Raw genomic sequence first — 16,241 nt, forward strand, 5'->3', positions numbered from 1 at the left:
CGGATTTCCCGCGGTCTTCTCACCATGTTAAACCGTATTAAACCGTGTTAAATGGGATTTAAACGCAGGTCTCGCGCTCCCGCTGAGATTCAGCCCAATACTCACAGACAAGAGAAACAGACACGATAAATATAGCTGTAACTTTCAATATCCCTCGACTTGGCTAGTGCTGGGAATCCCCTGTATTCCGTAGTGTGTGCAGGTATTAAATGAACCAGTCGCTGAAGCCAATGTACGAGTCCTACTATGGCGAGAGCTCAGCTCATGAATATTAATTAGTCACGCATACACATTGGGTGCGAAGGCTGCTTATGAATAAGGTAACACTTTATTAATAAGGTTATATTGGTTAATGTTAGATCATATATTGACTAACATGAACAAACAATAAATTAATTACAGTGTTTATTCATCTGGTTAAAGGTTAGTTAATGAAAATAAAGTTGTTCGTTGTTAGTTAACTCACACAGTTAACATTTTAATTAACAGGCAATTAAAGGGATTGTTCACCCAAAAATAAAGATTCTGTCATCATTTACTCTCCATTTACTTGTTTTAAACTTAGTTTATTTCTTCTGTTGAACACAAAATAAGATTTATTTTAGCAAAGGTGTAAACCTGAAACCATTGACGACGATAGTGTTTATTTTTTCTACTATAGAAGTCAAACAGGTTTTCATCATTCTTCAAAATATCTTCTTTAGTGTTCAACAGATGGAAGAAACTCACAAAGCTTCAAAACCACTTCAGGGTGAGTAAATATTGAGTAAATGTTTAATTTTGGGTGAACTATCTCTTTAACTAGGTTAATGTTAACACAAATAATTTTAGATTTTAATAATAATATCTTAGCAAATGTTAAACTATGATTAATAAACATTGTACTGTTTATTATTATTATGTCATGTAAATAAATAAATTAATTAACCAAGGAAAGACTTCTAGTGTAATCATGAATAATTCATACCTTTAGAGTGACGTATCACGAATGTATTGGTTTGCTCATGAATATTAAACAGCAAGACTTCGCCGTAGTAGAATTCGTACAAATCGCTGTCGGGACAGGAGAGGGAGATTACGGCGGCGCGTGAGAGCATGACAGCACGGGAAAGTGCTTCGTTTACACCGACAAAACTCCCCGGAGACTTTAAAGCAGCGGGAGGATATTAAACCGTCCATCTGAGCATGTCGGTGAACTGTCGGACACGCGCTTTTTAAATATCTCAACGCGTAAACAATGCGCGCGTGTAGTCTGAGCGGATGAGAAAGCGGATATTTAACGTTTTTATTTTATTTATTGAGCTGTCAGCTGGAAGTTAATGAGAGTTTGTAGTGCGGGATGTCCACCCTGGCGCATGCCGAGACCCGGAGGTTCACTCGCGGGCTCAGTAAACCGGGAACGGCGGCGGAGCTGCGGCAGAGCGTGTCGGAGGCGGTGCGGGGATCCGTGCTGGTGGTGAGTAAATCTGACTATTCTGCTGCTGCTGTGGGGTTAAACGGAGGTAAAGTTGAGCAATTGCAGGCAAATGTCAACCTTTCCCTGAAAAATAATAAGTTTTCACCAAAATAGCAAAACCTTTTCAAAGTGTGTTGAGTAACTTAGGCTTGTATTTTTTCAGTAGCCCACTTTAAAAGGCTACTTATAAAGGCTTTGTCAGTGTTTTTAGCTATTATATTTTTTCACTAAAGTCACACAAGTGCCAGTTTCACATCTGTCACATCCATAACTAAGCTTGTTCCTCATAAATGCAAAATAAAATAAAATTAATAATTTCTGTTCTATAATAAGCAACTCTATTATTGTTTTCATTAGGGTTAGTATTATGTATACTTAAGTTTGCATTATAATATATTATTATTGTTGTTGATGTTGTCATTAATGGCTGTGCAGTTTAATTCTCAGTATTTCTATTAAGTATGTTGTATATACTGTAAACTTGCTAACTTCTTTGGTCACATGTCTTTTTTTTCTCATTTAAAATATAAAATATACTGACAGATTGATTTTTTTTTATCCCATAACTCTGTGGTTAGTTGTTCTGGAAAATATCAACAGATATTTCAATAAAAAGTCAACATAAACTTTCTCTGTGAATTTATATTTTAAGGTTTTACACCAAATTTCACATCCATAATGCTGGAACTGCTCTTTTATATGCACGCATTCAGACTTTCTCCCTTAATAATAGACTATAATATCAAAAAAAGTGTTCTTTGCAAGTTATAAATGGTGCAAACACATCAGCAGCTGATGACTGTCAGAGTACAGCATTGATTACAATCAATTAGATAATGCTAATACTGACTGAATATTCAACAAAGCGGGGTAAATGGTATATATGCATTTCGTTGCATTGTACTTGTACATGTGTAATGACAATAAAGTTGAATCTAATATAATCTAAATATATATCAGGGTAAAGTTGGTTTTATATTCACACATTTAGACTTTCTCCTTAATTAAAGCCTAAAATTGATTAATTCCATGCAAATGTCAACCTCGCAATAAACAAAAAATATGAATACGTTTTCACCAAAAACGCAAAACTCTCTCAGAGTGTGTTGTGTAGGCTTGTATTTTTATAGAAGCCTACTTTAAAAGGCTACTTATAATGTCTCTGTCAGTTTTCAAACTATTATATTTGATTTACTAAAGTCACACAAGTGCCAATTTCACATCTGTCACATCCATAACTAAGAATTTTCCTCATAAATGCAAAATCTAATGAAATCAATCATGTTTGTTCTACAGTGAGCAACTCTTATCCTTTTGATTAGGGTTAGTGTCATTATTATTATTGTGTGTGTGTTTGGGCTGTGCAGTTTAATTCTCAGAATTTCTATTTAGTATGTTGTATGTAGTGTAAACTTGCTTACTTCTTTGGTCACATGTCTTTTTTTCCTCATTTACATATAAAAAAATTGACATTTTTCTGCTCCCATGACTCTGTGGTTAGTAGTTTTGGAAAATATAAACATGTTTCAATATAATGTCAGCATATACTTTCTCTGTGAATTAATGTTTTAAGATTTTACAGCAAATGTCACATCCATAATGCAGGAATTGCTCTTTTATACTCGCACATTCAGACTTTCTCCCATAATAATAACCTATCATTTCAGAAAAGTGTTCTTTGCAAGTTATAAATAGTGAAATCACATGATTAGCCAATGACTATCAGACTACAACATTTTACACGGTCAATTAAACAGTGCTAATGTTGTTTTGAAGTCATTCTTGCATCCCATTTCAGACTAAATATTAAAAAAGTAGCATCATAAGCAATGTAGGGTCAGTAAATAAAAGTATTCTCTGCAAGCTCTAAACAGGGAAATCATGTTAATGACTATTTAAGTGCAACACTGTTCACACACAGTAGTGATAATGTTGTCTTGTAGTCAATGTCAGAGCGATATTGAAAGTAGTGTGGGAAATGTATATATATTGGGGCCGTGTCACAAGTTATCACTGAACAAATCTGCGAATATTAAACTAACTTTACCTCAAATGAATAGTCCGATTTTTATTTTGAAGTCATTCTTGCATGAGATTTCAGACCGACAATTCAAAGTAGCATAAGCAATATAGGTTCAATATACATTTACTGGCCACTTTATTAGGTACACCTTGCTAGTACCAGGTTGGACCCATTTTGCCTTCAGAACTGCCTTAATCCTTCAGATTCAACAAGATACTGGAAATATTGTGGTACAGTGGTTTCCCTCCATATTGACATGATAGCATCACGCAGTTGCTGCAGATTTCGGGTTAAAAGCATTGAGTTGCTGCCGTGTGATTGGCTGATTAGGAATTAGCGTTAACAAGCAGTAGGACAGGTGTACCTAATAAAGTGGCCCGTGAGTGTATAAAAGCTGGCTATTCTTTGCAAGCTCTAAATAAGGCAAGTATATTATAATCAATTGTATTTACTGTAAATTATCTATAAATAATCCCTTACTTTACATTTCTAGTAAGTAATTGAGATACACTAATGTTACTAGTAAGTATGATCACACTGAAAAACTGGACTCAAAAGTCTGATCTGTGCACTGTTTGGCCAATTGTCATGGACTTTTTTTGCAGGGAGAACTGATATATGTTTTGTTGGGTGTGTGCGATATTATCCTGAACGATGGTTCCCACTTTCCTACATTGTTTTGGACACAGAAATGGACTTCATCCAAGCTGTTGACAGGGAAGGAGAGTCAGAAACACATGCGGTCGGGTCGCTCCTATGTGTGATTTATTATTTCTGTATCATGGAGAGGATGTGAGAGAGAAAGGCAGTGCATTTATTTCTGGAGGAGTGCACACTACAAAATAGTGGATATACAGTGCCTGAAGGGATAGTTCACCCACAAGTGAAAATGTCCTGTTCGTTTACTCACCCGCAAGTCATCCAGGATGTTTCTTTTTCTTCATTAAAGATGATTTTAAGCTGAGTCCGTGCTGTGATATTCGTGTTTCAGCATCGATATCACCATGATTTGTGCTGCTTGTTCAAACTACGTATTTAAAACAAGCTTAAACAACAATAAACGTAATATTTTATGTTCAATCAACTTAAATTTGTTATTGATTTGTGTGCAGCCATGCATTTGTTTACAGTGTAGCTGACCACAGTTGAAAACATGCATGATTTGTGGAGACTTTTTTCGGTGATTTCTTTTCGGCTTAGTCACTTTATTAATCAGGGGCTGCCACAGGGGAATGAACCGTCAACTTATTCAGAATATGTTACACAGTGGATGCCCTTCCAACTGCAACCCGGTACTGGGAAACACCCATACACACATTCACACACATATACACTACAGCCAATTTAGCTTACCCAATTCCCCTATAGCGCATGTGTTTGGACTGTGGGGGAAACCGTATGGAGTTAGTTTTGTTTCCTTATATTATTCCATCAAAAATATTTAGTTTTAAAGAAAAATTAAGTATGTAGCAATTAAAAATAAAAAAGATTTCAAAGAAAAAATTAAAAAAAACTTATGTCAATGATAATAAAATATTTTGGATTGTAAAAAATAAACAATTGTCCTATGATGCAGTTACCACAAATTTTATTGCACACTCATTAATTTTGCTCTGTTTTCTGCTGTCATTTATTGCACATCTAGAGTCTTTGCTTGCAGGTTGAAATGTTTTACTTGTGAGTTGAAAAGTTTAGAACCCATGAACGGCGGGGTTAATTTTGTGTCTTTATTATTCAAACAAACATATGAAGTTTTTGTCCAAAATTAGGTACAATGCACTTAAAAATGTAAGATTTCAAATAATAAAAAAACAACATTTATTTAAAAAAATTCACACTGCAAAAAATCAACTATTGCCATGTTATGCAGTTACATGCGAGTTGTTTTATTTTTTAATTGCTACATGCTTAGTTTTTCTTTAAAACGAAATATTTTTGATTAAATAATAAAGAAACAAAACTAACTCCATAAAACTGAAGCACCTGGAGGAAACCAACGCCAACATGCAAACTTCACACAGAGATGCCAACTGACCCAGCCGGGGCTCGATCATGTGACCTTCTCGCTGTGGGATGATTGTGCTACCCACTGCGCCACCATCACCCCCCTTCTTTTAAATTTTAACCATAAATGTATCCCTTGCATGTGTTCTTTATGCCTGCGACTGCTCTAGAAAGCACACTGTAAAACTTATGCACAGTTCATTCATGCTGTCCCAACACAAATCCATTAAGTTAAAGTAACTCATTTAAATAGATTGAACATGAAACAATTAAGTTCCCCCCAAAATTTCCAGAACTGTGTTGCTTCAGCTCATTTTAAGTAGTAGTAGTAGCGTGAACAAGCAGCAAAAATCCTATTTCGAGTGCACAAAATCCTCAATTTCTAACTTAAAGAAAGGCGGCACAGTGGCCTCACTCTCACGATAAGTGGGCGTGGCCAATTCATGGTCAGCCGTTGCTTCATATTTTCAGCTAGAAGTGATCAAAGTTTCAATATTTATACAATAATTAATATTAATTGTTTATATTTAGTATTTTTGAAGGAGAAAAACTGTTTAATATTTCCTTAAAGTGTTTACATATGTATATTTAAGTGTTTTTTCTGTTTCATACGTACTTGATATCTGTGAGAAGATGATACTTCAGAAATGTTTATAATAATAATAATTATGATAACAATAATAATTATAATAATAACAAATCAGTGGCGCAGTAGGTAGTGCTGTCATTTCACAGCAAGAAGGTCGCTGGGTCGCTGGTTCGATCTCGGCTCAGTTGACGTTTCTTTGTGGAGTTTGCATGTTCTCCCTGCGTTCGCGTGGGAGTGTTTCCACCACAGTCCAAAGACATGCGGTACAGGTGAATTGGATAGGCTAAATTGTCCGTAGTGTGTGGATGTTTCCCTTGATAGTTTGTGGCTTGGAAGGGCATCCGCTGCTTAATAATGTGCAGATAAGTTGGTGGTTCATTCCGCTGTGGCGACCCCGGATTAATAAAGGGACTAAGCCGACAAGAAAATTAATGAATGAATAATAACAAATCAGCACGGTGGCTCAGTGGTTATCACTATGGCCTCACAGCAAGAAGGTCGCTGGTTCGAGTCCCATCTGGGTCAGTGTTTCTGTGTGGAGTTTGCATGTTCTCCTCGTGTTGGTGTGGGTTTCCTCCAGGTGTTTCCCTCACAGTCCAAACACATGCGCTATAGGGGAATTGATCAGCTAAATTTGCCGTAGTGTATGAGTGTGTGTGTGTGTGTGTGTGTGTGTGTGTGTGTGTGAATGAGCGTGTATGGGTGTTTCCCAGTACTGGGTTGCAGCTGAAAGGGCTGTGTAAAACATGCTAAAATAGTTGACGGTTCATTCCGCAGTGAACACTGTAAAATCCTGAAGGAAAATGAACTTAATGAAATTGTAATTATATTTATGTTTAAATATGATTGTTACGATAACCAGCGATCATTCACTGGAGATCGCTGGTTTCCTCTTCATCATTAACTTCACTTCCGCATTCCCCAGGACTACATTTCCATACATGCACTTCTTCCAATCACGCACGCCTGGTCACTCATCTTCCTGATTACATCACCAGCTGAAACCTGTTACAGAGACTGATTACACACAGTATTTAAGCAGCACACAAACTCATTCACATTGCCGAGTCTTGTTTACTGTTAAGTGACATTTCAACGCGTTTCTTCCTGTCTTGTTTCTCCGTGTCTGAACCCAGCTTTGTCTCCTAGTTATCCTGTTTAGCCGCCAGCCTTTCGACCTTTTGCCTGTACCTCGATTACGACTCTGGATTTGCCCTCACATACCTGTTCTTACCTGTATTGACCATTGCTTGCCTGACTGTGATTAAAACCTGCATATTGGATCCTACCTTCTGTTGTTGGTGTCACTCCCCGGCGTTACAATGATGAGGTATTTACTCTGTCATTTAATATTTGACTCTACAATTTGCACCTGAATACTCTCAGAAATCCATGACATGCTGTTTATTTATTTTGTATATTTGCTGCACTGTATTTATCAACGCTCGTGATTGGTTTATTATATTTTATGCGGCCGCACTCCCCTCCAAAATCATCCAAATCAATCTAAAATGATTAATTCTTTCTAAATTGAGCCATTTATTTAACATTATACTCAATATGGCAATATTTATTGCAGAAAAATAAAATGCTGCAATGTCGTTTTTATTTCCAATATTGTGCAGCTCTGCTTGGTGATTCATATAATGGCAGTGAATGGTGACAGGTTTTTATATTAAAAATATATATGGATCCCCAAGGACAATAGATTCAGCTCAAAATCTTGATCTACTGTAGGAAAAATAAATCTTGGATGAGCTGTGGGCGAATAAATGAAGAGGCAACATTCATTTTTGAGTGAGCTGCCCCTTTAAGGATGATCTGGACTGGTATTTAAAGGGACAGTTCGCTCAAAAATGTAAATGTCCTCAGCATTTGCTCACACTAAAACATTGTTAAACTTTTATTGTCTGTTGAACACGAAACAAGATACTCTGAAGAATGTTGACATCCATAGTAGGAGCCAAACCAAAAATACTATGTAAGTCAATGGTCAGCATTCTTCAAATTATCTTTCGTGTTCAACAGCAGAAAGATTCTCAAACCGATGTGGAGGACGAGTAAATGATGATGGACTTTTCATTGTTTGTGTGAACTGCCCCTTTAAGTGTGTTTGGGTTAAATCCCCCAGGCGGTGAACTCTCACCTGTTTGCCCTTGAGTAAGACTCTTAACTTCAGGGCACTGACCCGTAAGTCTCTGCGGATAAAGTCAGCTAAATGACTGCTTAATTACTAAGTATTCTAGTATTCTAAGTATGCTCATTTCAGGTGCTCCCTCTGCAACAGGAAGTGGTTTGAGTCCAGACTTGTGTAAATGAGTCAATGGAAAGTCAAGTTTTAATGTCTAACCTGCTGACGAGGGTGATTTCAGCTGTGTGGAATAGTGTAGTCCTGCTGTTTCTACACCGCACTTACTTCGAGTTATTGTCTTGTTTCTAAAACATATTGGCTTGTTTTCAGAAATAATGAGTCAAATTAGTTTTTCATTAAAACAAGCAAAATAATCTGACAATGGGGGGAAAATAATGTTGTATTTGCTCTGAAATAAGACTATTCCACTCACCCTATTGGCAGATTATTTAGCTGCTTTCAAGAAGAAAAAACTCACTTAATTTTGACTCTGAAAACAAAACTAAATTTACATTAACCAATCATATTACTAATAGGTGTTTACTGTCATTCACACAGCTGCTAAACACCACCATGGTAACACAGAAGACACTAAAGTACAGTAATAAACATTATTTATTAACATTAGATGCAACATAAAAATCTGATCTGCATCACTGATGAGAAAAACAACTAAACAGAGCTATAACACTGGCTAGCAAAAATCATCAGCTCCTCCCCTTTATCCTCAGCTCCTCCCCTTCACCATCAGCTCCTCTTCTTCACCATCAGCTCCTCCCCTTCACCATCAGCTTCCTTCCTTCACCATAAGCTGCTCCCCATCACTATTAGCTCCTCCCCTTCATCTTTAGCCTCTCCCCTTTACCATCAGCTCCTCTTCTTCACCATCAGCTCCTTCTCTTCATCAGCTCCTCCTCTTCACTTTTAGCTCCTCCCCTTCACATTCAGCCCTTCCCCTTCACCATCAGCTCCTCCTCTTCATCTTAGCTCCTCCCCTTCATCATCAGCTCCTCCCCGTCACTATCAGCTCCTCCCCTTCACCTTCAGCCTCTCCCCTTTACCATCAGCTTCTCTCCTTCATCCTCAGCTCCTCCTCTTCATTACCAGCTTCTCTACTTCATCATCAGTCCTCCCCTTCACAATCAGATCCTCTCCTTCACCTTCAGCCCCTCCTCTTCATCATCAGCTCCTCCCTTTTACTATCAGCCCCCTCCCCTTCACCATCAGCTCCTCTCTTTCAATCTCAGCTCCTCCCCTTTACAATCAGCTCCTCCCCTTTCCTATCAGCTCCTCTCCACCATCAGCTCTTCCTCTGAATCATCAGCCCCTCCCCTTCATAATCAGCCCCTCCCCTTCATCATCAGCTCCTCCCCTTCATCGTCAACTCCCCTTTCATAATCGGCTCCCCCTCTTCATCATCAGCTCCTCCCCTTCATAATCAGCTCTGCCCCTTCATAATCAGCTCCTCCCCTTCATTGTCAACTCCTTCCCTTCACAATCAGCTCCTCCCCTTTCCTATCAGCTCCTCGCACCATCAGCTCTTCCTCTTAATCATCAGTCCCTCCCTTTCATAATCAGCCCCTCCTCTTCATAATCAGCTCCTCCCCTTCATCGTCAACTCCCCCCCTTCACAATCAGCTTCCCCTCTTCATCATCAGCTCCTCCCCTTCATAATCAGCTCCTCCCCTTCATCGTCAACTCCTCCCCTTCATAATCAGCTCCTCCCCTCTATCATCAGCAATTCCCCTTCATAACCAGCTCCACCCCTTCATCGTCAACTCCTCCCCTTCATAATCAGCTCCACCCCTTCATCGTCAACTCCTCCCCTTCATAATCAGCTCCTCCCCTTCATCATCAGCTTTGCCCCTTCATAACCAACTCCACCCCTTCATCATTAGCTCCTCCCCTTCATCAACAGCCCCTCCACTTTAGCCACAAAAGAATTCAATCAGAACTGCCCGATGTAAAATATCTTGATTATTCCATTGGCTGAATTAAACACTCTGCATGTCTTCAGGTCATGTGACCACACAGTGTAGATTTCATTCTATATAATTAATGTGTATTGCTCCACGATGCCTTCTGATCCAGAAGACGTGTATAAGCGAGTGTATAGTGTACAGTAAGCAGTAAACACAACTAATCCCAGCATGCTCTGTCTGAGCGCTCTGAATCTGATGATCAGATCTGAGCTCTCAATGAAGCTTACGGTGGGACAAGAATGTGTACAAAGGGCTTTATATAATAAATAAGCTTGACTGTTAAATAAAAGAAAAGGACTTGATCTTACTGAATTATTTAGTATTTTATTTTTAATTATATAAATGCAGTAAACAAAATATGACTTTAGACAAACAAAAAATTCCACTTTGTCACAGTTTTATGTGTAATTGTTGTTGTTGTTGTTGTTGTTTTTTATTATTATTATTATTATTATTATTATTATTACTATTATAATTTAATAATAATAACAATAATAATAATAATAATAATTATTATTTATTGTTGTTGTTATTATTGTTATTACTATTATAATAATAATTATTATTATTTTATTATTATTGTTGTTGTTGTTATTATTATTATTATTATTATTACTATAATAATTTTTATTATTATTTTTTTACTATTATTATTATTATTATTACTATTGTAATTATTATTATTATTATTGTTATTATTATTATTATTACTATTATAATTTTATTATTATAATAATAATAATTGAATTGGAAATTATTGTTGTTATTATTTTTATTACTATAATAATAATAATAATAATAATAATAATTATTATTATTATTATTATTATTATTATTTTATTATTATTGTTGTTATTATTATTACTATTATAATTTTTATTATTATTATTGATATTATGATTATGATTATTATTATTATTGTTGTTATTATTATTATTATTATTATTATTCTAAACATTTCTGTTTAAATCATCTTCTCACACCTACAAAATATATACCAATTATTTTTTCATCAATTAAAATTGCATGAGTATTAAAACTAAGTGATTGATTCTTGTTGAAAATATAAGGGAATTGTTAGTTGGCCACGCCCACTTATTTATATTTGGCAGTATACACGAAATAAAAATTATTTCACAGCACACAAAATAATCTTATTTCAAAGTGAAAATAACATTAATTTTCTTCCCCATTAGCAGATTATTTTCCTTGTTTTAATAAAACTAGTTTTAGCTTGTTTTAACTCATTATTCCTCAAAACAAGATCATTTTTGTTTGTCAAAAAATGCTTTTTGATTTAAGAATATTTTGATGTTTGGACTAGAAACGAGACAGGAAAGCATTATTTTCAGCATTCCTCATTATACATGTACATATGTATGAAACGCCACTCTGTGTTTGTGGAATAATGGATAGATTGTGTTTGGTTTGTATGGATGATGCTCTGAACACAGATGTATTGTGTGTCGGGGTCGAGGGACACCCGCAGATATGTGTTTAGGCGTGTAAACTGTACATACAGTTGTGTTCGTTATGCATTTGATCTGCAATATCAGGTGGATGGATGCACCAATTCACTGAACTCATTCATTCATTCATTCTCCTTCAGCTTAGTCCCTTATTAATCAAGGGTGAGTCGCCATAGCGGAATGAACCGCCAACTATTCCAGCATATGTTTTACACAGCGGATGCCCTTCCAGCCGCAACCCAGTACTTGGAAACACCCATACACACTCATTCACACACACATTCACACACTACGGTCAGTTTAGTTGATCAGTTCCCCTATAGCGCATGTGTTTAGACTGTGGGGGAAACCGGAACACCAAACCCACACCAACACAGGGAGAACATTCAAACTCCACACAGACACACCAACTGACCCATGGCTGTTTTTTCTGTATGTATATGGATGTGACATAACGTAAACATCATATGAAAACCGAGAAAATTAGTTCCACTTAAATTATAAGACATTATTATAAGCTTACTGCTGTGAATCTGGCATAGTTTGAAACACTGGCTGATTGTGGAGTTGCTTAAAATGTCATCTCAGGTCAATTTGAACCCCCTAAAAAACCCCATTACAAACCCCAAAATGTCCATATGGTCATCATTTACTCTTCCTTTACTTGTTTAAACCCTAATGAGTTTCTTTCTTCTCTTGAACACTAAAGATGCTTTAGCAATGTAAAAAAACCTGTAACCATTGCATTTCTATTGTAGGAAAAATAAGTGCAATGGAAGTCAATGGTTACAGGTTTAGTTTTAGTTTAGTTTAAAAACTTTTTTTAATCCCCTTGGGGCAATTCATTTCGACATGGTGGTGCTTTACATATAGTATAACAAGAATGACACACTTATAAACATCAACACCTAACAGCAAGTACAAAAAACAAATATCGATTTGTCCATCGATTAACTACATTTATTACATAACCTAATTGCTTCAGGCACAAAAGTAAATTTATAACAATTTGTGGAAGATCTTATTGTCTAAGGAGCATCCACTCAACATGTTTATTTATTGTGCGCGTGCTGTCTCCTAGTATTTTATGTGCCATCCTCAACACCTGCTGTTCGTAATAGTATGCAAGACTTTGCAGGGAAACTCCCAAAATCTTTGAACACAAATTAACGATGCCTTGAAGACGATTGTTGTTTTTTATGGACAGTGAAGAAAACCAACAATTAAAGAAAATGGACAAAATACTTATAATAAATGAATTGCAAAAGGTCTTAAGAATAACTTTCTCCACATTAAAAGAGTTGTGTTTCCGCAATAAAAACAGTCTTTGGTTTCCAACTTATTACAAAATATCTTCTTTTGTGTGTTTAACAGAATAAAGAAACTCATAAAGGTTTGAAATAAAAGCTGAAGGATGAGTAAATAATAATGGAATCGTTATTTTTGGGTGATCTAATCTCTTTTAAGAGCACCTGTTATGCAAAAATCACTTTTATAAGTGGTTGTGTGTCAGCAGTGTGTGAATATCTCCATCCTCTAATGGTAAAGATGAATTACTTGTGTTTGTTCTAATCAGACTTGATCAAAACAGAAACAGAAACACTTTGATTGACATTCTTCCTTTGTATGATGTCATCAGATGGAGAAAGCCCCGCCCACTTGTGTACATCTCTCCCTCATTAGCATCAACAACAGCCCTGAGTGAGGAGCAGCTGTCTGTCCATTAGCCATTAGAGTTTAGAATCTGCCACTCTGCTGACACACAGGCATCTGTAGCTCCGCCCTCTTCTGAAAAGAGGACTATCTCATTTGCATTTAAAGCGACAGTCACCAAAACACCACAATTAGGATCAAAGCCTGAAAGGGTCAGTTTCAGAGAGTTATGAACATTATCTGTGTGCTATTTTGAGCTCAAACTAAAACACACACACTCTCTAGAGACAGCAGAGACGCATTTTACATATTGTAAAAAAGGGTAATATTAAGTAATTGCTAAATATCAGAGAAAATGAGTGTGTTTTTACTTCAGGAATCTGATATACAGGAATACTCATGCTGACATCAACACACACTGCATCTCGTGGTCAGTAAAAGCAGTATTTCAGGGCTCAATTCTGCTGTGCTTCACACTCATCACAGATCCTCATCTGCTGGACTTTGTTCATTAGCAGCTCTTAGCGGAAACCCAAAGCAAACAGTAGTGTTTACATCCAACATTCACACGCAGTTTCACCACAAACACAAGTCTCGTTTAATAAGCACATCTAGTAAAAACACTTCGCTAAAGTGTTGTGTGTGTGTGTCAGGAGTTTGTGTTGTCACATCAAATACATGTCATAATTAACTCATCATAATTGCTGTGAAGTGTGCTTTCATAATAAACCCGACATCATTTTCAGCACACAGTCAGGATGTGCTGAAATCATTCAGGGTTTAGTTTGCCCTTAAGTCAGTAATAAATCTGCACACACATACCTGGTTTATGACGTCATCACACACACTCAGCCACACACCTGTGAAGACACGCAGAAGACTGCACTGGAAGTCATGCATTCCTTAAATAACAAGAGCTGGAAGCTCCGTGCTTGTGCCATAATGCACATCACAAGCCAAGCCAGGGCCGGAGTGGGACTCCTTTTCATCCCTGGAGTTTCAAGCATTAGGGTGCGTTCACACCTGTGAATCGATTCAGTTGTTCTGACACAGAGATTACAAATGCTACAGTGTTGCTCTTTGCTCTTGGAGCGGTTCGCTTTCACACTGCAAAGTTTCTAATCGAACCAAAAGAGCTAAAACAAGTCACGTGAGTAAACTCTCCTCACACTGGTCAGAGTGTCAGGGTTTATTTTGCAGCGTCCCGCTCAGCTGTCAGGAGAGGTGGTGGTTTGGTGGTGATTGACAGGGTGCGCGCGCGACGTGTCTGAGGAGAGACGCGGTGGGGAGGGGTGAGAAGGGTGCGCGACGATGCCTATTTGAGGACCGGGAGGAAGACGTGAGATTACTCGTTTGCGGGCATCCGGACACTCGCGAAACTTCCCGCCCTACTCATAATTCTCTCTTCATATAGCTGTATGCCTATTACATATCCATAAAACACTGTGATATAACCGCGCTCGGATCGGATCGCTTTCTCACTGCAATCGAACCGCTCCAGGGTTCGTTTCAATCGAGCCGAGACCACCTCACTCAAGCGATCTCGGAGCGATTGATTTGGCGCGGAACAAATCGCGATTGCCCTGTTCACATATGCCAAACGAACCACGCTAACTGGGCAAACGAGACACGTTCCCAAACAAAAGTGTAGATGTGAAAGCACCCTAAGACCGGCCCACCTCAGTTCACGACTGACTGTATTCAAATAAGGTCATTTCCAATTCAGTTTCTAATGACACTATCAGGCCTTTTTCAAGAAAACAGCTGCTTTAGAACTTCAAATATTCAACATCCCTACAGTTTTATATGTCTTGACAATAAAAATAAAAAAGAGTTACTCAGGTGAGGATCGAACACGGTTCATGATGGCGTAATGCAACGTGCTGACCACTGGACCATAATGGCGCTGTTACTCTTGTGTGGCCAGAATGACAAGCTGCGTACCAAATCGCATACTTATGCACTATTCTACGCCATTTTGTAGCATAAATAGTGTAAGTAGTGTGTTCACACTGAAAACTCTAATAATAATAAGTGCACTTTAATTACCCGGATGATGCACTCATTCAGCCGCTAAAGTGAAGTGTGTGATGATGGACACTTCACACACTCAACGACTGCAGGTTTGCTTACGTAGCGGAGGGGGCGGAGCTATCGGACGCACATGTTGAATAACTTTATTTATTTTGGATGGTGAAAGCAAAATTCTCCTACGAGAGTGATTATAGCGCCTCCCGATGGTGAATGCGGCAACACTCACGGCAGGTATTATTTGATAATTGGGTCGTTTATTTCACTGATTTGGCGACTGTCAAACGTCATCAGGGAAACGGTTTGAATTTCCGCTTAGTAAAAAAACATTAGTGTGGCATTTGGGACGACACTACATACATATACTACCCTGTTGAGTGTGTAAGTGCATAAGTACATAGTGCATGAGTGCATAGTGTATAGTGTGCCATTTGGGACGCAGCTACAGACATTATTTTGCCACATTATTTAAAATATGTGGCTAAGAAATAACTATTAACCTTTTATTTTTTTTATTTTGGTGGGGCCAATGAAAATTTTGGCAGTCTCACACTATTGTTTTCCTCTTTCTGAAAGCCTTGCTAACAGGATTGTAAAGTAATGATTTGTTGCACTCTCCCATTCACTGCGCTCTACTATGACCAGTTCTGTGTGAAAAGGCTCCATTGGCCATCATTCTGTCCAATCAGTGCAGGACCAAACTCCTGTGAACAGCCGAGCATGTCCTGCTGATATTACCACTGGACTCTGAGCGTCCTGTGTGTGTGTGTGTGTGTGTGTGTGTACAGTGGGCAGGAGGTGGACCTGAGGGACTGGCTGCTCATCCTGGTTCACACTGATTCCTCTGCCAGTGTTAAAACTGCATTGTTCAGAGTGTGTGACCTCCTGACGCCACTTCCTTCC

General features: G+C 37.8%; 1 protein-coding gene across 13 annotated transcripts in view; it reads left to right on the top strand.

Annotated features, from left to right (window-relative positions):
* Positions 1-1,043: 1,043 nt before the first annotated feature.
* Positions 1,044-16,241, top strand: part of zmp:0000001200 — a 107,147-nt gene continuing 91,949 nt past the window's right edge. For all 13 annotated transcript variants that reach the window (XM_073912340.1, XM_073912346.1, XM_073912341.1 and 10 more), the window contains exon 1: positions 1,044-1,456. In XM_073912340.1, the coding sequence (XP_073768441.1) occupies positions 1,340-1,456 (117 nt within the window). In that variant the 5' untranslated portion in view covers positions 1,044-1,339. The remainder of the gene's footprint in view (positions 1,457-16,241) is intronic.

The sequence above is a fragment of the Danio rerio genome, chromosome 9, assembly GCF_049306965.1.
Source record: "Danio rerio strain Tuebingen ecotype United States chromosome 9, GRCz12tu, whole genome shotgun sequence".
Lineage (NCBI taxonomy): Eukaryota > Metazoa > Chordata > Actinopteri > Cypriniformes > Danionidae > Danio > Danio rerio.